This window comes from Patiria miniata, unplaced genomic scaffold, assembly GCF_015706575.1.
Source record: "Patiria miniata isolate m_02_andy unplaced genomic scaffold, ASM1570657v1 HiC_scaffold_10, whole genome shotgun sequence".
Lineage (NCBI taxonomy): Eukaryota > Metazoa > Echinodermata > Asteroidea > Valvatida > Asterinidae > Patiria > Patiria miniata.
In genome coordinates, this window is record NW_024037048.1 from 12,115,773 (window position 1) to 12,142,279 (window position 26,507).

General features: G+C 39.5%; 2 protein-coding genes across 4 annotated transcripts; one reads left to right on the plus strand and one right to left on the minus strand.

Annotated features, from left to right (window-relative positions):
• Positions 1-1,428: 1,428 nt before the first annotated feature.
• Positions 1,429-3,840, minus strand: LOC119738304 (zinc transporter ZIP1-like). Its single transcript, XM_038213152.1, has one exon. It carries the CDS (start codon positions 3,614-3,616, stop codon positions 2,714-2,716), a length of 903 nt encoding a protein of 300 aa, XP_038069080.1. The 5' UTR covers positions 3,617-3,840; the 3' UTR covers positions 1,429-2,713.
• A 159-nt stretch (positions 3,841-3,999) lies between these two features.
• Positions 4,000-25,036, plus strand: LOC119738283 (perilipin-2-like). 3 transcript variants are annotated; one of them, XM_038213125.1, is made up of 11 exons: positions 4,000-4,141; positions 12,842-13,026; positions 13,472-13,601; positions 14,471-14,553; positions 15,292-15,472; positions 18,267-18,466; positions 19,649-19,804; positions 19,967-20,131; positions 21,072-21,197; positions 22,268-22,279; positions 23,171-25,036. In XM_038213125.1, the coding sequence occupies exons 1-11, from the start codon at positions 4,015-4,017 to the stop codon at positions 23,264-23,266; spliced, it is 1,461 nt and encodes a 486-aa protein (XP_038069053.1). In that variant the 5' UTR covers positions 4,000-4,014; the 3' UTR covers positions 23,267-25,036. The 3 variants fall into 3 exon arrangements, with proteins under 3 accessions (XP_038069053.1, XP_038069060.1, XP_038069068.1); XM_038213140.1 differs by lacking the exon at positions 4,000-4,141 and adding an exon at positions 9,390-9,547; XM_038213132.1 differs by lacking the exon at positions 22,268-22,279.
• The last annotated feature ends 1,471 nt before the right edge of the window (positions 25,037-26,507 follow it).

Genomic DNA, 26,507 nt, shown 5'->3' on the forward strand with positions numbered 1-26,507 from the left:
ATGTTACAGTGCTTATATAGTGAAGATATTTTGTAATTATATTGGTCAGAATGGGGCTTTTAGTTTTGTTGTTTGATTATACTACATTGATTTTGCTCTCTTATTACTCATTCACGTGAAGAAATGGATATCTATGTGCAATGTTTTCCTTTTTCATCTGCTTTTTGTGTGTGTGCCAAATAATAAACCAAATTAAATCACACTCAATGAAGGATTTCAATATGTCACAAAAATTTTGTTCAGTGAGGAAGTTATTAATTTGAAATAGGCCTTTCATTTCATGTAATTGTTAGTTTTTTTAATTGTTTTTTTTTACGAATCTGTTTAACTTTTTATACTTTTTTGATTAACTTTTTTTCCCCAATGGAACATCATAGTCGAACATACAGGCAGCTACCCGTAAGGCCTTAATTGAAGGATAATCTTCCCAGAGCTCCAATACTCCTTTTTGATGATTGACATTTCATAATTGTAGGGTTTTTAATAAGTTAATCTTTTTTTAGTTCACATGCTGGCTTTGAATTTTGTGGTTTTTTTACGAATCTGTGTAACTTTTTACACTTTTTTGATTAACCTTTTTTGTTCAATATGGAACCTTCGTTTTTCTTGCAGTGTATGCAATGGTGTTTATGTGGTTATTTTTTTTTTTTAATACATGTACATGAAGAGATTAGAATAGACTTCGTTTTTATACCTTATTTATTTTATTTAATGACTTAAAATGTTTACTTATATTTATTGAATTAATAATGTCATGTTTGAAAGTGTTTATGTTTCAATGTCATACTTTCCAATTTTATTTTTCTATGAAGATCTGTTTTGAATTTATGTGGTTTGAATTAAAAATGAAATGTTAAATTGAGCAAGATGGCGTGAACGATGTAAAATATGAAAATGAATAATTGGTTAAACTTTAATTTTAATTACTTTTGGTTAAAGCGCAATATGTTTCAATGGAAACAAATAATAAAAATAAATAATTAATGACACTTTAAAAGCGCATTTCAAAATAGCATTTCAATGCGCTTTACGACGACAAACTGCTGCAATACAGATATTTTACCTGACAACTACAATGAAAATTTATACTTAACAGCATAACTGTATTAACAGATGATAAGTGGACAAACTTTATGAAATTGTCGAATGATTGAAAACGCTGTCAAATGATTGTAAACGATGGGTCCGAGTTGGTCATGCATGGGTCCGAGTTGGTAGTGGGTCCGAGTTGGTTGTGGATCCGAGTTGGTAGTGGGTCCGAGTTGGCGTGGGTCCGAGTTGGTAGTGGGTCCGAGTTGGCATGGGTCCGAGTTGGCTTGGGTCCGACTTGGTTTGGGTCCGAGTTGGATCGAAACCCTTTATATTTTCGCAAAATGATTACACAATGTACATGTATTTCCCTTCTAATTATTCGGCGTTTTGCCTGCCATTTTAATATTCGCCCATATCTCCACACGCACTAATTACTTAGGCGTTCGTAATGGTAATCCGATAAACACTGTTTGCGAGTCACTGCAGGGTTTCAACACCAATTTTCATGCCGACAAGCTTTTGTAGGGCGCTCATCTTGCCTTAAATGTGTCTGCAGTGTTAGGGACGCACATGTACATGTAACGCGCCGATTATACATTAGTAAGCTATTGAAAACATGCTAACGTCCTTATAAATAAATCACTGAATTACACCATTATTTACGAATTGTGTTCTCGGTTTTACTGTTAAATATCGTTAAAAACTTCAGGGAATATTCGATTTGTTCTTAATAACAATGTCAATTCTCTTTAAATGGTTCTTATTAATGTAATACCATTAAAAATGCAGTATTCTTATCCGTGTGCAAGGTAAGCTCTGAAAATATACGGGGACTCCCATCTGTTGCCTCTGGTCGAATTTCCTTCGAAAGCTAATATCATGAAATGTACGAATTCCAAAGTGCATAATTTAAAGCATAAATGACGTTTTGAAATAGGCCCATGTGCTCGAATTTTACAAGTTGTCACAAAACAAAATAAGCTCCTGGTCCCGAAAGGACCATTCCACCGAGGCAGTAACGCCTCAGTTGGGTAGGGTTCATGTAATGAATTGTTTTGAAGCAATCTTTGAAAATGCATTTGTGTATCATTAAACTTCATTGTCAATTTTCATTTGCCATTCTAAGAGCATTTTGGTGCTTCTTAGGTTATTATGCTTAGTAAATTTCCATATTCATAAGCACAAGTGTGATATCATTCCAGGCAGAAACCTCAGTCTTTAATACAGCTATCTCAGCACCAAAACTAATCTTGGATGTTTTGAAGTGGTAATTTGTTTTTGGTGATTCGTTGATGTTCCAGTAGATGACAGCAAGCCCGTGAGCATTCTCACATGTTTTCAGTGAGCAAATTTTGGATTCACAATTTGAAAAGAAAACCCCTAGACTGAACTGTGTCTTCCTGAAATGACATCACGGCAACAGTTCCCTCATTTGTCAGGAAAAGCATGAACAATAATAAATGTTTAAAAAAGTACACATTTCAATTAAAATAACCAAAAATAGATGCCAAATAGTTTTCATACATTTACGTAGAAAGTTGCATTAAATACGTTCCCAAGAAAAATTCCATGTCACGGGCCCTTTAAAGTAATATTACTGGTAATCTGGTGAAATTATTACAGTCAACTGAGTGTATGGCCTCCAACATGTTCCTCAATCTCGAGTAAAAGAGTAAGTGTGTTATGTCTGGCAAGTTGCAGGCGAAATGTCCAAGAAGATTTTGAATGCAAGAGTCCCCGTTGCAATGGCCGGTACCACGCTGCCCAACATCGCCGGCAAGTTTGACAAGTTGTCAAACACAAAGGCAGTGAAGATTCCAATGGGTGATGCGGCTGAGTAACAGAGAATGCTGCGGTTGAGTCCCGTTGACATTTGACTACTCTGTGCGTACTGTACACCAAGACTAAAAGCGAAGACGCATTTGTGGATGGCAACCGCAATTGTAACTTCTAGCGCTTGTGGTGTAGGAGGCCGAGGATGGAAACCAACAGTGAGACCGTCGAAGATACAGTGGGCTGATAAGACAAGGAGTAAAATAATGACACTCAGATCGAGAGATCTTCGCTTCCGAATCTTCACGAGGTTTCCACTGTTGGTCAAGATACAATTGTTATTATTATCGATGACACTGTTTGATTTAAGAGATGAATGACGCCTGAGACGATTCAACGGTGTGTCGTATAGGAACTGCCGTTCTTCACACGTGTTGATTATTTCATGGTCTTTCGATGGTGACAGTTTGGGAATCATCAGTCGCCTTTGGCGGTATGCAAACGTACGAGTGTCTGACACCGAGAAATCCACACCATCCGTACTGCCTGTCCGTCCCTTGGCGCCGGTAATTAATGCACGAAACTCTGGCAGGAGATCCAGAAGGCAGGTAGCTAGAAACACGCCGCCGGCGAAACAGTTCATGCCCGTCAGGACTTGCTGAAGGCGCTGCTGGTCCAGAGAGTTATCCAGTCCACGGTGGAGGAAAGTGATCATTCTTCCGGGGAGCCAGCTACACAGAAACACAAGGAAGAACAGAACCATGGCTGCTGTTATCTTGGCCGTCATCGCACTGACGTCGTTAAACGCCATGGCGTATATGGAGACAGGACCTTAACGAAGACTCGGATCAGAAGCGAAAATTGTCTACTTCAGGATCTTCCATGCATGTAGGCCCTACATGTACATGTATAACTGTCGCCGAACTCCCTGGGAAATACCTCTCCTGATGAGAAGATTCATCGAGTGACAGTACCACAGTCTTCCTCTCTAGTGACAAGCAGGCAGCCGGCCCACGCTAGTGACTTAAACAGCCGTTCCGTCTTCTTTTATACGTTCTATTATTAGATCGGGTTTCCCAACTTAACATCACAAAGTGAATTTAAATCACAAAGGTATCAAGAATTCCGTTCGTTTCTCAGATCATCATATTATGTAATGGCTGACCGCTAACAGCCCGGACAACCAAGCCTTATCCTTCACACGTATGAATGGTGCATGCGTTCGAAGAGTGTCCTCATTCAGAAGACTTCGTGTTTGTTCTTGGAAGAACTTGGGCGTTGTCTATTTGTTCGGAAGCAAGTAAACAAAGAAAGGCGCTGACACGCGTATATACGGGTATGCTTTCCTTTCTCTTTGATCTAACTAATAAATCCAGTGTGCGACTTTGAATGACTGGAAAGTTGCAAATATATCTCATTAAAAGATGGAACGAAACCAATGGCAATGTACACCCTCAGTCAGGCTCAGTGGTAAAGAAAAAAGAAAAAAGGCATAGGCCTAACTGTTGGCAGATATAGGTGATGGGATTGTGCCTTTAATGATACAAGCATGGGATTTGGCACACAGTCAGAGTATGGCACGAGAAAGATACTTAGTTATAGGGCCATCGCAGATTTGTCCCTTGAAAAAAATAGAGGTAGAATAACAAGCAAATGGCGGCCATTTAGAACATTTTGAAAATTGCCTCTTATTAAATACACATATATTTTTTTTTCAAAGGACAAATCTGCGATGGCCCATAACCAAATATCTATCTTAAGACATTTCTCTGACCGTGTGCCAAATTACATGCTTGTATCATCAAAGGCACAATCCCCCTAAATTTTTCCCCTATCTGCCCCACTCATAGAATGATACTTGAATATAACCAACGCCATTATTCCATGCATGGGTGGGAGAAAGAAGTTTCTCGCAATCACAAGAGGATGTGCACTCTAAAAACTCCTTGGTCGGATTGACCCCGATCTGAGTCTATATATGCACAGTCTTTTGCCGAATAAAAAATGACACTTTACTGGGTCAAAACTATCGAGACCAATTTCAATTTTGACCCGGAAAAGTGTCATTTTGACAAATTCGTAAAAATAGCACTCATAATTTTTAGAGTGTATTTACTGACGACGGCATGGCATTTGCTCAATTTAAGTAAAACATTTTTGGTCAATTTTCGGGGACCGACCGACACCCAAGTGACTCGTAGAAGCTCCTGCCAGAGCTTGAAAATACTGAACCGAAAATATTGATCAACAATAACTTTACAATTTAAAAAACGTACATGAGTCGATAACCAAGGGCGGATCAAGAACACAATTTCTTTTTTTTGGGGGGGGGGACAAAAACATTTGGTCTCCGAAGAGTGGATCCAAAAATTAACAGCGTGGGGTTCGGGGCCCCTTGCTAACCTAGTCTTAAATTATGGGTCAACGTTATAGGGAAGACGCCACCCCATCTCCCTAAACACGCGTACATTTCATTCAAAGAGTTAGGGGAAAGTGGCCAAGAAATGCCTCAGATTGCGCCACAGAGCATTTAATCCAAAAATGTCCCACGGCCCTTAGGGCCCCGGAACCCACGCCTTCAGGACTTTGCACTCAGCGCTCCTAGCCTCCTACATAAAAGTTCAATTTTAGGATTTAAAGACCCCCCCCCCCCCCCCCCAGTTTGGGATCAGGGGACGGACCTGAACAAGGTATTTCCCACCATCCCACGCACTGAGCGTGTGCACGCAGTTTTACGAGGGAAATGTTGAAAACTGTTCAATATTGAAAACTGTTCAATATGATAATAAGTTCAATACGATATGATAACTGTTCAATACGATAATAACTGTTGAAGTTAACTTATTCCATAAATCCATTCAAAGTAATCAACTTAGTTAACCATTCATAACATTTGAGAGGGAAATTATAAATGGAGTTAAAGGGGTCATTTTGGACGGAACTTATCAACTTCACTCATTGCGCGTGACGGTCTGTCGGCAAATTTCCTAATGGCAATTAATTACCCCCCCCCCCTTCAAAATGGTCCAGCGGGTTTTTTTTTTAGCATGGTGACCATTTTAGCCTATGACAGATTTTTGTTAAAAAAACGAGTTTGACATTTGACTGAATTGATTTTTTTGGGGGGCAGATTTCTGGCAGAATTCTGCAAAAATGGTTGTTTGACAGAAAAACAGCAAAAAAATGGTTCATAAAAGCTTCAATCTCTTCAAACAAACCCCTGAATAATGCACAGGTTGGCTGGTACGATCTTGGTGCGAGTTCACTGGGCTGTGTTTTGCCTAAATTTACGCAATTTCATAACATCTTTATTACGTGACTATAAACTGCATGTTTTATATTGCATTTCGAGTAATTCGAGAGTAATTCTGGGGAATCTGACAGATTTTGTAGTGCATTGAGCAGAATTTGGCCATGAACCGCCTCGGTCACCCTGCCCGTACTGTGAACGTCGAGGCCTGCTGTTTTACTCGAACTGGTATGGTGCGCGCGATCTAAGGCAATTTCTGATCACTAAAACCAATTTGAGCAAAATATCATCTTTTAAAAATTAGTTTCGAGTTTGGAGTCACTGAATCGGCTATTCTGAGCTATAGAATCATTATAGTACGCTACAATTTTTATTCGGGCACGACGAAAGCGCGGGGGGGGGGGGGACCAAACGATACCCCGGCTCTTAAAGGGAAAATACAACATTTGCAAACATAAAAAAATAAGGTTACTAAATTATTTTGAAATACCTTGCTAAACTGTTAGTGAATGATCGTCTAAATCATCCTGTAAAAGCATGGCACCTGGTATACTGTCATTTTCAAGAAAAGTGGTATTTTCGTATCAATTTCCAACGTACGCTGGTCGGCCGACCAGTGTTGGAAAAAACTGGCTTTTTTTAATACTGGCACCAATTGACCATATTTAGTTAGTCCGGTTTTGTTTGCAATCGATTACACACCTATGAACGGGTACAAGCAAGCTCGACTGGTTCCCTGACCTTACAATTCCCCAACGTCTATAAATTGCTCCGTTTCATTTTAAATGGAGTCAGGGAACCAGACAACAGGAAAATTACTGTTTTTCTTCGTTTTTATAGCATCTACGAACCCAAAACGTCAAAAAAGTCGGTGTAGCAATATTTACTATGTACAAGCAACCCCCCAAATCCATCCATTTCTGAAAATTACAGCAAAAGCAAATGATGTATATTCCCTTTAAGACGGCGGGGATACCCCCCCCCCCGGTCCGACGCCCATGATGACTGTAGGTTTCTTCAGATCAATCACATGATCCCCTTTGTGTGATCGCGGCGCTATTATCATCACGACCAGTATGCGTGCACCATCCATGCGGGGGATGTCTATGGAACGCCAAAGAGGCATTTAATGTGATCATCGAATCGGTGATGGACTTTTGCAATCGGTGATGCATATTCACGATCGGTGATGGACTTTCGCGATCGGTGATGGACTTTTACTGGTGATGCATATTCACGATCGGTGATGGACTTTCGCGATCGGTGATGGACTTTTGCAATCGGTGATGGGCCGTTGATCATCGGTCGCAAAAGTCCATCACCGATTGCAAAAGTCCATCACCGATTGCAAAGTTGATCACCGGTCGCGAAAGTCCATCACCGATCGTGAATATGCATCACCAGTAAAAGTCCATCACCGATTGCGAAAGTCCATCACCGATCGTGAAAATGCATCACCAGTAAAAGTCCATCACCGATCGCGAAAGTCCATCACCGATCGTGAATATGCATCACCAGTAAAAATCCATCACCGATCGCGAAAGTCCATCACCGATCGTGAATATGCATCACCAGTGAAAGTCCATCACCGATTGCGAAAGTCCATCACCGATCGTGAATATGCATCACCAGTAAAAGTCCATCACCGATCGCGAAAGTCCATCACCGATCGTGAATATGCATCACCAGTAAAAGTCCATCACCGATCGCGAAAGTCCATCACCGATCGTGAATATGCATCACCGATTGCAAAAGTCCATCACCGATTCGATGATCACATTAAATGCCTCTTTGGCGTTCCATAGGGAATATTCTCGATCATTGGGCCGGGGGTGACACACAATAAAAGACCATACATGCATAGTGCTTCCAAGTACGTGTACATGTGCACGAACACGTCCCTGTCGAGCGAAATTTGAGTCCTCCGCGCAAGTTTAAACTTGCGCGCGCAAGTTTAAACCTGATTAATTTCCTTGCTACAAATTGCGCACGCAAGTTTAAACTTGCGCGCTACATAGATTTTTCCCATGCATGCAAAGCCGCCAAACTAATTTTTTGCTTGTAAACTCATGCAGATATGTAACATTATTTTCAAAAGAAGATTTTTCTCCAATTAATAGCACCACTGTGCTTTGAGACAATGCCTTAATGCCTTTTTTGAAACATTTCATTTACAGTATAATAGTATTATGCTAATGAGGTTGACTGTGTGGGGTCAGAGATAACTAAGGGGTGGTAATGCGAACAATTTATGCACTTTCATGATGTGTATTATTGATTATGGCTCATTAGGATTTTTGTTAAATAAACAGCATATTTATTCATTAATTCGAATTAATTAATTAAATCATTCATAAATTTATTTACTTTTTAAAATATTACCATTTTATATGCATAGCGTTTTTAAGTTAAAGCACGTAAACATTAATATGAATTATTGAACCTGCACGTAAAATAATTGTTTAAAGTAATACATTTAATTAATTAATTAAATTAGTAATGAGTTCATTAATTTTTTTTTCTTCAAATTATGCATTTTTGAAGTGTACACAGCGCTCGAAATGTTATGCAAAGTATTTTTTAAAACAAAATGAAGTATTGTACCGTCCAATTAATTAATTGCTATTTTAATAAAATTAGTATTTTTTTAAGAATAAGTACTTTTTTAGTTGTACAGTACATGTAATATAATTTAAAGCATTTAAAAAATAATGTAAATGATTACTATAACGTCAAAAATCTTGAACAATTGAAGGAATGATAATCATTCTTTTACGTTAACAACGGGTTACCCCTAGGAAATTATGATTTATTTACATTCAAGAATATAAATAAAATGCTAATTAGTTTTACATATGCAAGGTAAAAAACCTTGAAGCAAGTTGTCTCCATTTTCGAACAACTTCAGTACTCTCTCCAAGCAATCACCGTGCTTATTGCTTGCCTGGTCCCCTTCCCGCCCCGCCCCCTAAAAAACTTCTCTGATATGCACTGCTAAATCTCAATGTTTCTTTTCATTGACGCTAATTTAATTCCACTTTTTATTTATTTCTTTGTTCATTAATTTATTCCATTATTTATTAATTTATTTCTCCATGTACTTGTGTTTCGAACATTTATTTTTCTTCATCAATGAAAATCCCGCCCGCAAGGTTCTCAAATTGCGATCGCCTTTGCGCAAGTTGTAACGTGCGCACGCAAATTAAAATGGCGCGGTGTAAATTTGCGTGCTTCGGGAGTCCCTCGCGTGCGCAAGTTTAAACTTGCGCGGGGGACTCAAATTGCGCTCGACATCCACAAGGCGCGCCAGAACGCGTACATCCCGTGCAAAGCTGGTACCGGGTTGCATCATCACACCCACGGAGAGTTCGGGCCAAAGTGCAACGTCCGTTCAGCTCAATTGCACAATTCAGCCTGTATATTTCTAAATGTTCGCTGTGACAGGAATTCAGAACACAACTCCGACTTCGTTGAGAAGCACCGAAAACAGAGGTAGGGCTCATTGAAATATTAGAGGTTTTCTATTTGTTTAATTCGATCGAAGAAATGCAGATGAAGCAGATGAAGTCTAACGACTAACGTCGACGTTACCAGGGTTACTTAGCTGGAGTGGGTACTTCGGTAATCGTGCAGTCAGTAGGGTCTGTACTAGCTTGAGTAACTCCAGGTGACATGCTTATATTCATTCACATGTGAATGAATATGAGCATGTCAGCTGGAGTTACTCAAGCTAGGTCCGTACTAGCTTGAGTAACTCTACTAGCTTGGACCATCACCATGTACCCGAACATGTAGAACTTAGTCAATTTTTTTTCACATTTAGACTAAAGACTTTGTATCCTTGATCCTCCTACTTCTGCGCAGATAAGGCTTTGCAACCAAGTAGCTTAAATATAGCAAAGCAACCACTCTTTTTCTCAACGAAACTTATATTGTTGGCTTACCAGGGTTGGCGATTTTTTTTTTTTTTTTTTTTTAAATCAAAAATATCCGATTTATTTGATTTAAATCAGATTTTTTTTGATTTCAGACTTTTGATTTTTTTGACTTTCAAAATATTGATATGTCTAAATATGTGTCTAAATCTCCTCATGCACCCTCATACCCATCACAAAGGAGTTTACAGGGTCCTATAATACCCTTCATCCACAAAACTCAATAAATTGATAAAAGCTTTTGAAAAAAATTGTATTGAATCAGTGATTTAAAAAATCACTTGATTTCTTCTACATGTAGTCTACATCATTGGTTCAATGGTACAGTAATACCCTTAATGCAGTCATCCTCCAAGAGTATGAATAGCACACTACCTACCCAACAAATAGGGTTTTTTTTTAAGGAGCATTGCTTGATTGATACAGCTGAGATACGTTATGTGTGGATACGAATGAAAACTTGATTTATGGTACGTGTACATGGCATACAAAAAAAATACGACAGTTCTCCATGGGCATGTTGATTTCATAAAAATGCTTCTAATTTCAAAACTGGCGGCACTGATTGTGTAACTTAGTGTTTGATCGATGGTCCAAGGTGGAGAACAGAAATCAGGCCTTACACCTTTAAAAGGTTTTATGTAAATCTCAATCTAAATTTGTAGGGAGAAATTAACGTTAGGAAAAAGACTCACCGGGGACTTTTAATACACCTTTTGATGGTTCATGTAAGCCTTCAACAGTACAGTTGATTCACAATATTACTGTAAACAGATCAAGAAATGATTAAAGCAAACGTGAGTGTGCTCTCTTTAAAATTAAAAACTTTGAAGAAAAACTTTTAAACTCAGATCTTGACTTAATCAAAACAACGATTTTTGTGTAATTATGCAAAACCTAAATTGAGTCGATGGTGATGAAGTAGGGGTGTTTGAATGTGTTAACAACATCTTACACTTTGTAATTAAGTGGAATCAGTTGATTTAAATGATTAAAATGACCCTCAATCAATTGATTTTGCCAAAAATAAGATTTTTACAAAAAAGTGATTTAAATCAGTGATTTTTATTTAAAAAATAATTTGATTTAAATCGCGATTTAAATCAGTGATTTAAATCAACGTGATTCAAATCAGCCAACCCTGTGGCTTACGATCATCCACGGTTCCGATTAACAAAAAAAAATCTCTTCATTTGTGGCAGCAAGCAGGGAATTCTAAAGCGTGCAGTTTTGGCGTTGTAGAAAAGAATCCTGCCTAATCCTGCCTAAAATATATTTCTTGAGCTTTTCAAACATTTTCTATCTTTTTCCTTTCGTTTTTCAATGCCAATTCACTTTTCGTAATTTCAAGATTATTTTTAATATCCCATTTTGGAGGTTATACAAAGGCCTATATTTACATGTTTACATCTGTATGGTTACGTTGCAGAAACCTATTCAGGCATTATCGCAATGGAGTATAGGTACTCAAGGCACTTGAAGTTATGTCTATTATTAGATGAATGAAGTACATGAGAAATATGAGACCCATTATGTAGCACCTTTTAAGGGTTTACAAGGTGCTGCAGCCACTGCCAGGACACCGGGGCGAACCCCTTCTCTTAGCGACAAGTGTTACTGGGTTCTTTTATGTGCATTGCACAGCACACGGGACCTATGGCTTTACGTCCCATCCGAAGGACGAAGCAATAATGGTAAAACGCCTTGCTTAAGGGCGCAAGTGTCGGCCGGCGGGCTCGAACCCATGTCACTGTTGCCTCTGAAACACCAGAATATGAGTCCGGTGCTCTTAACCGCTAGGCCATGACACTCCATAAATAGATTTTATACATATTTACCTATTAAATGTAGATCCCAATGATATTTTTATTCTGATCATCCCAATCAACAGAGACAGTTTTTAAGATGTCGGATTTTAAACTTTATGACCCAAAAAATCCAAAATAATATAAGAAATGTCTCTTTTTAGTTGCACCGTAAGTTTTATCTATGACATATTAACTATAATACTGAGGATATTGGGAGACCAAAGAAGGTCACCTTTCGGTCATATTTAGCTGTAAAATGCCGATGCTTTTCATTTTTTGCCTGAATTCCCAGTAAAGCCTTCAAATTCCACATTTTTTCGGCTGCTGGTTAAAGTTCGTGCATCAAAGGATACGATCCCAGCGAAAGTATGTCATTTTTTAGGATGCACGCCTTGCAAAATATAACCTAAAGGCGAGTGCGCAGAAATATGAGCGCGTAGCTTTAGGAGGTCTGACGATATTTGTAGTTTATTCACGCTTTAGAAGCACACTCACCCTCTAACAGTAGCCTAAGTTTAAAGCGATAGAAAATTAATCCCCCATTTTCAGACGTCTATTTTTCGTGTAATTTCGTGTTGGAATTTAGATACGCCAACTTGTATTTTTTTCCCTTCAAATTACCAACCTTCTGAGGGAACTTGCGTACGGCCCAGCATACAGAGTCTACTCCAGTGTGGGCTTTAGACTAGGGCTAACTTGGGCCTTACTTATCGCCTTTTTTAACATTCAGACATGGTCTTGCGATTGTAGGGACCAAGTTAGACTGCTGTCATGGCGTGACACAACCCTGCATTTGACCAAAATACCCAATATTGTCACCAAAAAAAAGATAAGATTTTGGGCAGCCTAGTGTAAAATGCCCATAGAGGCCGGTTGCGTGAGGGTTCTGGAAGCTAGCCGTGAGACCTTACTTTCAGGCTCTATTAATCATGGTTGAAGCAATATAAAGTTTCTACATGGTTTCAATTAAAGCATCAGCAGTGAACATAATAGCTCTAATCATGTTATTTTAAAATTGTCTGTTTTTGTTTATTATTCATTAGAAACCTTTATCAACATTTCGAGTATGAAGACTTCTGGTGAAGCCACTAAGCCAAGTATGGAGTGTGATATGATTGAACCTATGGAGTCTGGTCCAGGCAATGTAGTAGTTCTTGACTCTTCCTCCGGGGTTGATATCATCACTCGTGTAACACAAATCCCCGTGGTGAGCTCTACCATTGGACAGGTATGGTCATAGTGTTGTCCTCATGTGTGGTAGTCTTTGGCTAGTTAAGATGAGGAACAGGTTTTCAAAAAAAAAAGATATTTTTTCAACACTGATTGGAATTTTGTAGTCTACCCGTGGAAGGGTACCGGCAAGTCACTCCACCAAGTTATATCAACTTGAAAAAGTTGCAAGAAGTTTGAAGGGGTGTAGCCCATATTAATACACTATTAAGTCTAAAAGATATCTTATTCTGTGCGAATAAACCATTATGTACTGTTGGACTGTGCTGTGTTAATATAACCTTAACAGTCCTCTAAATCTCATATGATTTTTCAAACAGCCTAGGGAGCGTTAGTAGTTGGGGCATCTGCAAAACAAGGTGTCTAGTCAAAGGATATCCAGATACCCCAGTCGCTAACACTGTAACAAGGACCAAACTTTGCCATGTCTCTGGTTTATACAGGTAACCAACATGTACACTTGGACCAAGGGGCGTAGCACACTTGCCAACAGGGCCCTTGGATATGCTGAGAAGTCTGTGGTTGTGGCAGCCCAAACAGCCAAACCAGTGGTTGACCGCTTTGAGAAGCCAAGTAAGTTATTGCATTGCTGTAATCTTTTCATAATTTTTTCTTTCTATTTTTTTTTTTAAGTGAAAGCATATCTTTTTGTATTGTTCTCATACATCCATCCAACCTTGTTTTTCCCACAGCGGGTGTGAAACACTCCGTGAGCTTGAGCTGCTTATGTTGGTTGGTTGGTTGGTGGGTGGGTGTGGGTTGGTGGACAGTTTACTCGGCCATATATTGCATTCATGCAACTGAAGTATTACAGCTTTGCATTCCAAGACCGGTTTTAAAAACACTGATGCGCAGTGTCTAATTTGCATATTAGATCACACCCCATTTGGGTGCACGGATGGTGCCGTACCATATTAAAGCCGTCTTCACACGTTACCCAGCCGCCGTGGGTTATACCACTTGGTACTTGTTTGCTCCCAACCGGAGAAGAACCTATTTAACGCAACTATTGAAATCAAAAGTACTTGGTTCAATTTTGGGAAAGCGTTGCACTTTGTCTGATTACTAACCCTGATGTAAACAGCCAGTCTACATTCAACAAGCTTGCTGCTGTTATTGTTAAGCATCGACCATATTTGCTTCACATTAGCAAATTCAGATTTATACTGACAAACATTTCATGAGGCTGCAACATGCACATTGCATCAATTAACAGCTGAAAACTGCCTGAGATTTTGAACAACTCAATTCCTCATAAACAAAGTAAATATCAAGGCAAAGTATCAGCTCCATGCTGTTTCATTACATACCCTGCATAACACTGCTAACAATATCTCAATTGATTCCAATATCATTCAACTTGGGTCAAGCATTGAAGCCCTGGGAAATCTAGTTTTCGTTTTGATGAATTTATATTTGTTATTTTCTTTGTCTTTTGGTAGTTTCCATGGCCAGTGAGTTTGCCTGCCATCAGCTGGACAAGTTGGAAGAGAAGGTTCCCCTTATCAGCAAGCCAACTGACGAGGTACGTGTTCATGTATGACTTGTTCACATAAGAGCAGTGTCCACATACTGCCATCTGAACAAAGTTTCATTTAAAATGAGGAAAGCATGGATTGTGTTGCTTAATATGACTTAAATACTATTGAGTTAAGGAATGTACACGTATGCAACAGGAGGGATGTACAAGCCAACTAGCTTGAACAAATTGCAGCAGGTTTTGCAGTGTTTAGATGGATTTGGGATGGCAGATGCCAGGGCTTGTGGTAGTATTAAGTGTACGATCAATGCAGCTACTGATAGAAATCTAAATTTGCCTAAGTACAAGACATGGATTTAAACTGTGAGTTGGGAAGTACTTGAAGATTTTATTTTAGTTTGGCACTCATTAAATAAATAAAATGAAAGTATTATCCAGTTCACGTCGGATGACGTGTATACATGCAAAGATTTGCGGTATTCAGAACGTATGACGGATAAACACGCAACGAGCAAGGTCGGAAATATCTGTCTGCGACCAGTTCGCAGCGAGCAAGGCCGGGCATATCAGGGTGTGGTACCCACAGATGACAGCCTGAACCCGTCAGGAATCGAGGTTCGTGAAAAACAACCCACGCCTAGGTCCGGTCAATGTTATAATAATCCCGGCTTAAAGTGGTTAAAAAGCATATACAAGATGCTACAAGTTATAGCAAATAAGGTAAGAAAGTTTTGAATCTGACAACGCCTCCTGCATAGACTAGTTTTTATGTTTGCCTTTCAGGTGGTAAGCACCATACAAGATGGTACCCGACAGGTGATTGAAGGCACTAAGCAGAAGGGAGTAGAAGGCCTGAATATGCTGATGAATACCCGCATGGGTAAGGTGGTCTCCTTTGGATTGGATACGGCTCTGGCTGTGTCTGAGATTGCTGTGGATTACTACCTGCCTCCTGATGATGCTGGTAAGAAGTGGGCCAGGGCATTACTTTAATGGGTGTTGTTTAATTCACTGGGCTGTATGTTATCTCATCTTGCCTTGTTTTAGCACGTCCTGGGTTTCAGGTTGTTTTCTCAGTGAAGGCACATGTACAATTTGGAGAAGATATTGGAATGGAGACCAATCTTGTTAGCTTTCTGAATTGTAATTTTTGTATAGTTTATCTAATTCATGTCACCAAACACTAACACAGTTGTGATATTATTTCAGATACATTAACTCTATTACTCTGTAGTGCTCTGTAACACTATACTGTCAAATATCCTGAGTCCGTACTGTTCTTTAAAAGTGGCTTTTGGCAGTTTGTTTTACAAAGAAAGATTCATTGAATTTTAGAATTTTCCCTCGAGCGAACTTTGACAAATGATGAAATACATAATGTGGGGTCCTTACTTTACAAAGGATTAAGCAAATGGAGCCGAGGTAGCAGGATGCGTGGTGTATTTGATATCTTTGAGGTCATCTGCCTTGATTGTACCAGCATTAATCTATTAAGAGGATAATTGACAATGGTTAAATTCACCACTGAGTCAACATGATAAGAACATGTTTATCTTTATACTCAGTTTTTACAGCCGATTAAGTAAACATTTGTCTAGCTATGCCTTTGAGATATCCATGAGTCATATTGAAATTGGAGTTGTTTGTGACTGTTAGCTGAACCAAATGCTAAAGTTTTCATTTTTATTGATCTACGTGACACTTGATGGAGAAACATCTAGCAACAAATGTAGACTTTGTAACTTCTATTGTTGGAAGAAACAGGTTTAAACAAGTTTGTGTTGTCTTTTCTTTATTCTAAATACGTGAGCAAATATTTATTCTGTGTCTACCTCTGGTGCTGTATCAAGGTTTAAGGGTTCATTTATTCCAGTAGCCCATTGTCTCTTTATCTTTTTGGATCCGTCTGTCTGAGTATCTACCAGTTATCTTCTTGTGACCTGCCACATAGATCTTTGTTAGAAATATCCAGCCGAAGTTGTCTATTGGGTACCATGCAGCCTATTCTATATCTTTGGATCTCCACGATTAACTTGTGCCTGCATGTGTTCCTTCTTCCATTCTGTAATTTATGAGATGGTGTTCACATATCAGTGACTCCAGTTGACTCGAGCAGAAATTTGACTTGGCTTGACTCAACCTTACACCGTGACTCGACTCGAATCGATCTTCTTGACCTAATGTCTGGACTCGATCGACTCGTTTCACAAAATTCAGTGACTTGTTACAACTCTGCAAACCCTAGTCTGTTCATTTGAAACATTAAAGACCAACTTCACCCGGTGGAAAGGAGTCCTTGATATATTTTCATTCTTAAAAAAAATAGAGAAGTTGTAGTTTGTTGCATGGGTAGATCAGGTGTTCTCTCCCAACTAACCAAGGTGCAGAATTGACAGATTCAATCTATTTTTGGAAGGGAGAGTTGTTTGATATAATTTGGGGTGGGGCTTTTTATTCCGAGGGGGGGGGATCCTAGGAAAAATCTTTTGTGTCAGCGATGAATAGTTTATCAAAATGCACTGTTGACTTTGTCAGTAATGACATTATGACTCATGATTTGTCAAATGGTTATTGAAAATGAAACAATCTTTCCCATTTGTTTCATCATACATGTGGGTGTAAGTCTGAGCAAAGTGGGTTAAGGTTCACTGTCACAAAGTTTGTAGGAATTGTACAGAACTTCCTGGTTCATCTTGCCACAGATTTATGCACGTCTTTCTCTGTATTGCTTTACATACATAATTTGTAGCAGCACAGTTGAAATGATGTAATTTGAGTGTCATAGGGTAGGTTTTTTTTTTGGGGGGGGGAGGTGTTGTGAAAGGCACAGAGTCAGTAAGTCACCTAAATTCAACTTTTGGGGGTTTCTTTTGAAACAAAAATTATACTGCTGTTAATGGCCCTTAACCGTAACCCCTTGGGCTCTTTTACTAGAAAGTATCCTGAATCCGCCAAAATCCATCAATTTTGCCTTGCAAAAAAAATGTTGGTGGCCAGTGAGTCCATCAGAATCCACCAGTTAGGCGGGAGTAAATCTGTTGAGATCCTGAATCCGCCAAAGTCCCCCAACAGCCCAATATAGAGGTATCCTGAATCCATTAAAATCCTGCAGTTCCGCCAGGCTTACAATCCTGAATCCGTCAAAATCCTCCAGTTTGTGTAATATGGAGGTATCCTGAATCCGCCGAAATCCCCCGAAACAGGGGGGTGGATTTTGATGGATTCAGGTACGTTAGGGTTAAAGGCTAATTGCAGTATCATGTTTTGATGAATGTAGCTTGTGCGAATCTTCAATTTTGCCATAAAGTAACTTAAGAAATATCAAGGTTTCACCTTAAAGAGTATGTAACGTAAAATATTTACACTCAAATGGGATGCGTTTACTAGCCATCAATCACCATAAACCTAACTGGACTGTGTTTGGCCTATATTTTGTATGAAATAGAGCGCACAGTAAAAAAATCTCATCGCTTTGTAGATTATTTACAGCATAATAAGTAAATAATTTTGATATCATTAGTTATCTCTATAAAAGTGAGCTCTTTAGCCCAACAGTGATTTAATTCAGTCATAAAGAATGTTGTACAAGGCTTTCATTGGCAGGTTTCCAATGCCCTTACTGATTGTGTTGGTTTGTTTCTTGCTGGTTTTCCTGAGATTTCTTCCACTTGTGTCATTTGATTTTCTCAAAGAGGTGCATCTTGACTGAGAACATTGCCACATAACAGTACAATGTATTGTCTTTCATGTGTTTTTAGAGAAGAAGCAAGAGATGAAAGATGACTATGATGAGAAGGAGACAGAGATGGAGAAGGAATCACCCAGCTCTGTCCAACGTGTCAATACTTTGAGCAAAAAAGTACGTCGTCGTCTGCACAAAAAGGCCTTGATGAACATCCGCTATGCCCAGAAACGCAGCCAGGAAACCATTCAAAAGCTGCACTTTACTGTTGATCTGGTAAGCACTGTGTTCCAGTAAGACTTGAATTTGAGTTACCAAACAATGAGTCCAAGTCCGAGTCACCTCTCCTGAGTCCAAGTCCCGAGTCATGTGCAGGGCGAGGCCAAGTCCGAGTCACGAGTCACAAAGGTCGAGTCCGAGTCCAAGAATCGCCTTCAAACTAATTTGTAATTTTACTCTTGAAAAAAAAAAATAAGTGATTTGTGGTAGTTTTGGTCGAGTCCTGAGTCACACAGGTCGAGTCCGAGTCCAAGTCCAGGGTTGAGTCTGAGTCATTTGTCATTGTGACTCAAGTCCGAGTCATGGAAAATGGGACTCGAGTAAGACTTGAGTTGAAGTCCCGAGTCATACAAGTCTGCCGAGTAGACTGATCCCGCCCACTACGCATGTAGGCAATTAACACGTGCTGCTCTCCAATGTGCACGTCATACACGTGTTCAGGCATGTCGGACTGTTGTGCACGTATGTCGGACATAAGTCACAGCTGTCATTGTTCAGAACACAATGGGTTTAATAGATTGGTACATACATGTACATTCAACCAGCAAGATCACAACAAACACAAAAAGGTCTTAAGTCCTGTTGGGAAAATGTTTGCAAATACATTCATGTAAGGGGCATAGGTTTGTACAGTTGATGCTCTACCAATGAACAGGTGTAATTACATCAACTTCAGACAGTTTATCCAAAATGGATCTATAGAGACATTTGGGGGTTCATTGCTAGAGCAACATGGATCTCACAAACTGACCACTGTTAAGGGTGCATCGCATAGGACATCAGGTACCATACAACATAAATCTAGCATTCCAATCATGGTTTCAGCAGAAACCTTAAATTGGCAAACACATGTGCTAAGTTTTAAAAAAATGTTGAGAATCGGTCAAAAGCAATGCATATCGCATGACTTTTGGGGTGGTGACAGTTTCAAGCAGTTCTTCTAATCTTGTATAATATTTAAAATTTGATGTAGTTTGTAGAGTTTAATGCTGGATGTCTTAGCAGGTTTCTCTGGTTCACTTATTTGGACAGTGTGAGTCTGAACCAAGCTTATTTTATTTGTGAGAACTCGATTGCTATTTGTCTACTAGTTGTTTACTACCATGCATTGCTTCTACCTGTTCATATTTTTCACCTAATCCCTGTCTTGATTTTGCTCTTGAAAATTGCAATGTACAGATTGACTATGCCAAAGAGAGCATTGATGGAGCCAATCAGACAATCCGTACTAATGCAGAAGCAGCCCAGGAGAAGCTATGGAACACCTGGAATGATTGGACCACCACTGAGGAAGGAAAGGAGAAGGAGACTGAGCATTCGGAGGTGACAGACAAGGTAGCTAGACAATAAGCCCTGGGTCTTGGTTATTACTTTCTCCTCAAACTCGGAATATTGTGTATCAAAAATGACCAATAATCTGGACAGAAAATGTAGCACCTTGATGCTGGCAAAATTAATAACACGTTAGCAACCATATTGTTTTTTATTTCTTGTCAGGAAGGAGAACAGAAGACGCTGGCTATTGCACGTGCGCTGGCAGGACGTCTGCGTGGACTGACTCAGAATATTGCCAGCTCTGTGGCCATCTTGCCTCAGCACATCCATGGCAAAGTGGAGGAAGCCCGAACCATGGCTGATAACATCTACCACTCATTTGAAGAGGTACAGCAACTCATAATGAGATACCGAGAGTATAGAGCTTGCAAATAGTGATGTCTATGATTGACCATAAGCATTTTGAGAAGTAATGGGCATGGGGATTATGGGCTCCGTTTGCGAACAAGATTGGACGTTTTTTTTACCACTTTTAAGGGTGTGTGTGTGTGTGTACTGGTCCGCGCATATATTGCGCGAAGTATGCACCAAATTATTCTTTGCGTGAGCGTCGGGCTCGTCAGAATGCATTTGAATGTCTTTCCCGGTGGTCTCCCCAACTCTCCTGTTCTTACCGTTGAGGGGGTACTTCTGCACGGAGCCCATACACAAAGCCTGTTGGTTTCAGGACTCATAGCTTCCTGGGACATAAGGACGAAACTGTTATCATCATTAAAAGTCAGTGTTTGGATGGGACATTAACCCTAACTCCCTAGCATAATTTACTAGGAACCGTACCCATTCAGACAAATTCCAACACCCACATGGGAAATTGTACACACACACTGTTGGACTTAGTTTCTGGAGGTATGCCAAACCCAATGTAAAAGACCATCAGTTCAGGGGTACTGTACCTATCCCAAAAGATTTAAACAAAACCTACTGTTGGGATTTGATGGGTTGGGTTCAGTTAGGGTTAAAGTTGCATTCACCGGCTATATTTGAGTTTCATCACAAAGAAAAGATACCTTTTTCTACCAGTTTTCTAACAATGACCTGTGGAAAGATTTGACAGGGTACCATGCCATGTACATTATATGAATTTTAGAAACCTCAGATGGCATTGTGTGTTAAGTTGAAGTCATAGGTTGAAACCAGAGTTAACCAAAGCTAATGGTATGTATGGTTTATATCAGAAGGGTACTCTGTGCTGAAGTGAGTTGTGAGCAGGGTTTAAGTGATGACAGTTTGAGTTTGGAGAATGTAAATGTCTTTGTTATTCTTGCAGGCTCACTACTTCAGTGACATCTCCTCCAGCCTGCTGACTACCTGCCGGGAACAGCTCAACAATCTGTCCCATGTCAGTATGCAAGTGGCTAATTATGTCATCAATTCCTCACCCGTGCAGTGGCTGGTAAGTTGGCAGTCTTTGAAGAATGTGTACATTAGCAGAGATGACAGTTGTGCTGGTTATCTTGCTGGCTAGCTTCTTGACTGGCTAGCTTGCTAAGACTGTACTCTACACATTATCTGCTCAACTTTGTGAAAACAAAACTCCTGGTTTCTGTCTAGCAGAACTAATGAATAGAAACCTTTCTTCCTGGGTTTTCCCTCAAAGAATCTTTTTTTTTTCGCAACCCATTTCAAGCATAATGTCATGTTGCTGAGAATAACTCTGCACTTTTGCTACTTCATTCATCTGCAAAGCATACCCAAGTGTGTGTGTACACCTTCATTTCTGTGTGGCAAGTTTGGGCTTAATTCATTGCTATTCTTGCTATTCATGTGCTTAAAGTTCAGCCGTAGATTTGCATTACTTTGAATCTTTTTTTATTAAGGAGATAATAGTGTGATGGAGCATTTATAAATGTGAGGTTTTAAACTGGGATCTGGCTGCCTATAACGGCTTGAGGCCCCAAACCGGTATTAAACATGACGTTTATAACTCCTCCATTACATTATCCCCATTCATAAATACTTTTTCTGTCAAAATCCATAAAAAATTGAAAACTTCCACCGATTTGTTCTACCATTTTACTTTGTGTTCAGGCTATTTCAACGCTTCCATCGGGCACATGTACCTACGGTACGCGTGCTCAGAATTTCCTTATATGGAGATCATATCAGTGGTATTCAAGCATCCTGTTGCAGTCTGTGCGTGGGACGTGTGTTGCGAGCATGTCGTGCTGAGCGCAGGGTTCTCATGACCAGTTTTAAACATTGGCGTTTCAACTCTCATCTGTGTTTAAAGACATAATAGTCCTTGTGCACTGTTTGTGGGTGGTCAAACAATAATGAATTAATGAAATGATGCAACTCTTACCTCAGTAGCCATACATTCCTTCTGTTTGTACTGAATGGTGTGGTTTACAACATTGCTTTTCATGCCCATTGCGCAGATGAAGTCCCATCCCTACATTATGCAGTGTGTGCTAAGCCCCTTTTTTGTCCTTTTTCCCCCCTTTCTTTATCCTTTTCTCACAGACTCCCAATGAGGTAAGAGTTGGCTTTATCTAGTATCAGTCACTTCATCTCATCTGCTCATCCATCTACAGCAGCGGTCTGATCAGCACACTGCTGCTTAATAGCTTAATTGGATCAGTCACCTTGACCAAACTGAAATAAAACTTGAACAGTAGTATTGCAACAATATGATGCAATACCTTCCTTGACATCATCAGTATCAGACTTATAGGGCTCGTGCAATGTAATTGGTTTAATGCCATCCTTGAAAATGCACCTTAGTGTGCCCTTTAACCTCATTTTCAATTCTTGGTTTGCCATTTTGAAGGGTACTTTGATGGCTTTTAGGTTTCTATGCTAATGGTGTCCATATTCATGAACAAAATTATGATGTCATTTCAGGCAGAAACCTCAATGTTACAGCTATTTCAGCACAAAAAGTTGCTCGAATTTTGGATATTTTGCTGTCATAACTGTTCTTTTCTTTGGTGATTCGTTGCTGTGTCAGTACACTGCCAGTAAAGCCAATCAGCAACCTTTCCCACAAATGTTTTCAATGAGCAAATTTTGGGTTCACAATTTGAACAGAAAAGCCCTAAACTGAACAGTGTCTTCCTGAAATGATATCACTGCATCAGCGCCTTCAGTTGTCCAGAAAAGCATGGGAAATTTTAAATGTTTAAAGAAGTGCACTTTTCAATCAAATTAACCAAAAAAGGGATGTCAAAGAGTTTTCATACATTTAAGAGTTGAAAGTTGCACAAAATGTGTCCCTTAAAAAAATTCATTGCCCTTTAAGGTGTCAGGATAGAACCATTGCATGCATTGAGATGTCACACAAACAAAATCAAAAGTGTTAATGTGGTGCAGGATTTACAAGAGAAAAGCTTCAGTTACATTTGATGTTTGTGTGTTTGCATGTAGATACCCAATGTGGAGATGGAAGGTATCGAGTTTGACTACATACCAGGCTCAGACCAGAATGACGTGGACCTTACCAGTGATTCCAGTGAGTTCTAGGCACGATGTGTTGTAACAAAGTTGTCATCTTTGGACCATCAGTATGGCAACATTTCACTTTGTTGTATGAATTCACTAAGTAGCATAGCAAAGCATGTTGATTTAATGTATTTGGCAAAAAGAGTTTGTCTGGTGATATTTCAGTAGAGTAGACTATTGGATTAGCAATATTGTCAAGATGGCCGAAGTGAACCACAGGAAAATCCTATCATGCAAATGCAATATGATGTATTTCATGCCATTCATGTAATTTCCCCGCAGGCTGCATAGAGTGACTATAATCTCTGCACTCGTAGCAGATAACGTACCGGAACAACATGTTTATCATGTGTTGCACCAATGATAGAGTGTTTTAGGTTTTTTGCACTTATTTCTTTACTTTCTAATTTAAAGATGAGAAATGAAGTAATCATGTACTTCCTTGTAATTTGATAGGAATCAGGTCGTATTTCGGGGGAAAAGATTGGGAAAATGACCAATTTATATGCATGTAAGGTTGCCAAGCAAACAATATTGCCGAACTACAAGTTTTTAAAATAAAATAAAAATTAAGCTTTTGAAATGAGTTGGCCAAAGGTTTGCTGTTATGAACAATCGTGTACAGTTTGTGAATGAGAGCAGCTCATACAGGGTTGTGAAGCAAACGTTAGCATCAAATCTTACATGTACGTGTGATTCTGGTTTTTACATTGAAAACCAGAGGAGCCAAGCTTGGTACTTCCATCATCAGCCCCCCCCCCCCTCCAAGAAATTGTCCCCAGCTTCAAACTAAGTCTCAATTCAGGAACATTCTGCGCCGCGCCACCCCAAAAATATTCCTCAACAGTTTTCCCTCCCTTACCCATAAAATGTTTTAGGTCTATTCTGTACTCTATCAGTTGTTCAGTTTAATGTCAAATGATAGCCTAGACCTTATTACAGTAGAGAATATAACAAGGGTTTATAACTTCACCTACACTATTCAGATAGCCACTGTCTGTGAAAGAAGGCCATTTTTTAATAATTGTGAAACAGGATGGTATGTAGATCTTAAAATGTAATTCATGAAATATTGATTCTTACTATCTCACTCAATTCAGCATTCTGTAGTTTTTTTTTTTTTTTTGACTTGCACATTCTAAAAGGAAGTTAGTTTTGTTCTGATTGTTTTGGGGTTTTGCAAGCTTCCATAGAACTGGAACATGCGTATGGAATGTTCTGATTAATGTTGTCATTTGCAAATGTCATGAAATTATTGCAAAAGTGTGGTTTAGTAACTCTTTTATAACTGAGAAATGAAGCAAATTTAGGTTGAAAATATGAAGTCATTTGAGTTCAGTGAACTCTTTATTTTCAAACTTGGGCCCATTTTCATAGCGCTGCTTAACAGCTGATTTTATGCTAACTGTGCCTCTATCATAAAGATCTTTAAGCAGTAAGCACAGTGAAAATATGCTAAGTTGTTTAAATCTGTGATGTATTAACAATAGAAGTCTCCATGCACACGCGACTGTTATCACATCCACGCCATGAAATAGTGCTTACACAGGAGCACCATTTTCTGCTGTAGTAAGCACAAATTTTCTGCTATTACTGTTAAGCAGCGCCATGAAATTGGGCCCAGCTTTTATCTTTACTTGCATAAATACTGTTTTCAAGATCAAAATGCAAAAGTAGCTTACTTTTTTGTTCCACTACTGAAGCGCACCGTTTGAAGTCGATTGTCTGTAGTTGTAGAAAGCCTTGTATTGCATCACCGTGATTAACAAAAAAATCTGCATTGAACTTGAACATTGAACGTGTCCAACCTTGTCATTTGTTGTAGTATTGAGGCCGGTTCGTGATTGGAGAATTGATTGATGCAGCCATAAATTAAGGATGCATCAGCTGGTATTCAAGCTGAAGTTTACTAACAGTTGAACTCATTTCAACTTGTATGGACTTCCAGCATGAACAGATAGCACTATGAGAGCAGTTTGGAGAGCTGCAGTGTGAGGGACACACTGCATGTGCACCCTGGTTCACAGTACAAAGGATGCACAACTCATTGGATTCTGAATCTACAAAAAACAATGGTATCTTCCTACGAACATCAGGCACCATTGTCAATGCATTGCAATGCCCCTCCCTGTGGACTCCCCAAAAACTCTCCCTTGAACTTTTGCACCGAGTCCACAGCTAAGATTTTGATGGGAATGTTCGATATCAAATAAGGGAATACATTGTGTGCTTGGCTCATTTTAAACAAGTACATTTCAAACCGGCTTGGGGCCTGGACGTTTGGCTCGGGCCATTATGGGTGACCAGGCCCCAAGCCAGTTTTAAATATGTTTAATACCGGCCAAGCACATACACCTATATTCCCATTCATAAATACCTTTCAGTCAATAATGATAAATTCCCGATTTTAAACACCCCTCTAGATATCATTTGTTATGGTATGTGCCTCTCGGCGCGAGTAGTACTATAAACTCACTTGGAGATTGGTGCACGCGTGGCGCATACTGCGCGATATGTGCTGGTGTAGTGTGAATTGAGGACTCTGATAAAATACGGAGGAGTAATTGCAGAATACCCCGCCACTCGGAAATACACCCCTAAATTCTCTGGCTACGAGGAATCACTGGAAAAGAAACAATTCAAGTCCATGCCAGCTACGCGGATACTGAGTGGGGGTCCATTATTTGAGAACGAAGCAACACAAAAGGAATGGGAGTTGAGTTGCTGAAATTTTTTTAAAGTCCAAACCAACTACCCCGTTGGCGGCTACGCGGATACGGAGTGGGAGTGCAATGGAGCATGACACATAGTACATACAAGTAGCGCTGAGGTTTATTGAGGGCAATCAACCGTGACTCCATAGCCGGCTACGAGGTGCATAGATTGAGTGGCGGGGTATTCTGCAATTATTGGTAGTGTATTGCGCTTGCCAAAGTGAAGATTGTGAACATTCAACCAATAAAAGAGTCCAAATTTCATGCGACACCGAAAAAGTGTTTAAAACCAGGCAGTGGGTGTTTTATTAACCATTTAAAACCGCCCACGTGACAGGCTCTCGGCCAATAGGAATGGGCAGTCTGTCTCAGGTATGTATGAATATGTGTTCATGTCGAGGGTAAGAATGTAGCATCCAGACAACACTTCGTTGGTTGTGTACAAAGTCTATGGAGAGTCGGGTGCATTTTAAAACTATTTTCCAACAAAATTGGAAACATTCTCAGTCCCAGATTCATGTCTTTTGAACAATTGGATACAATAGCCA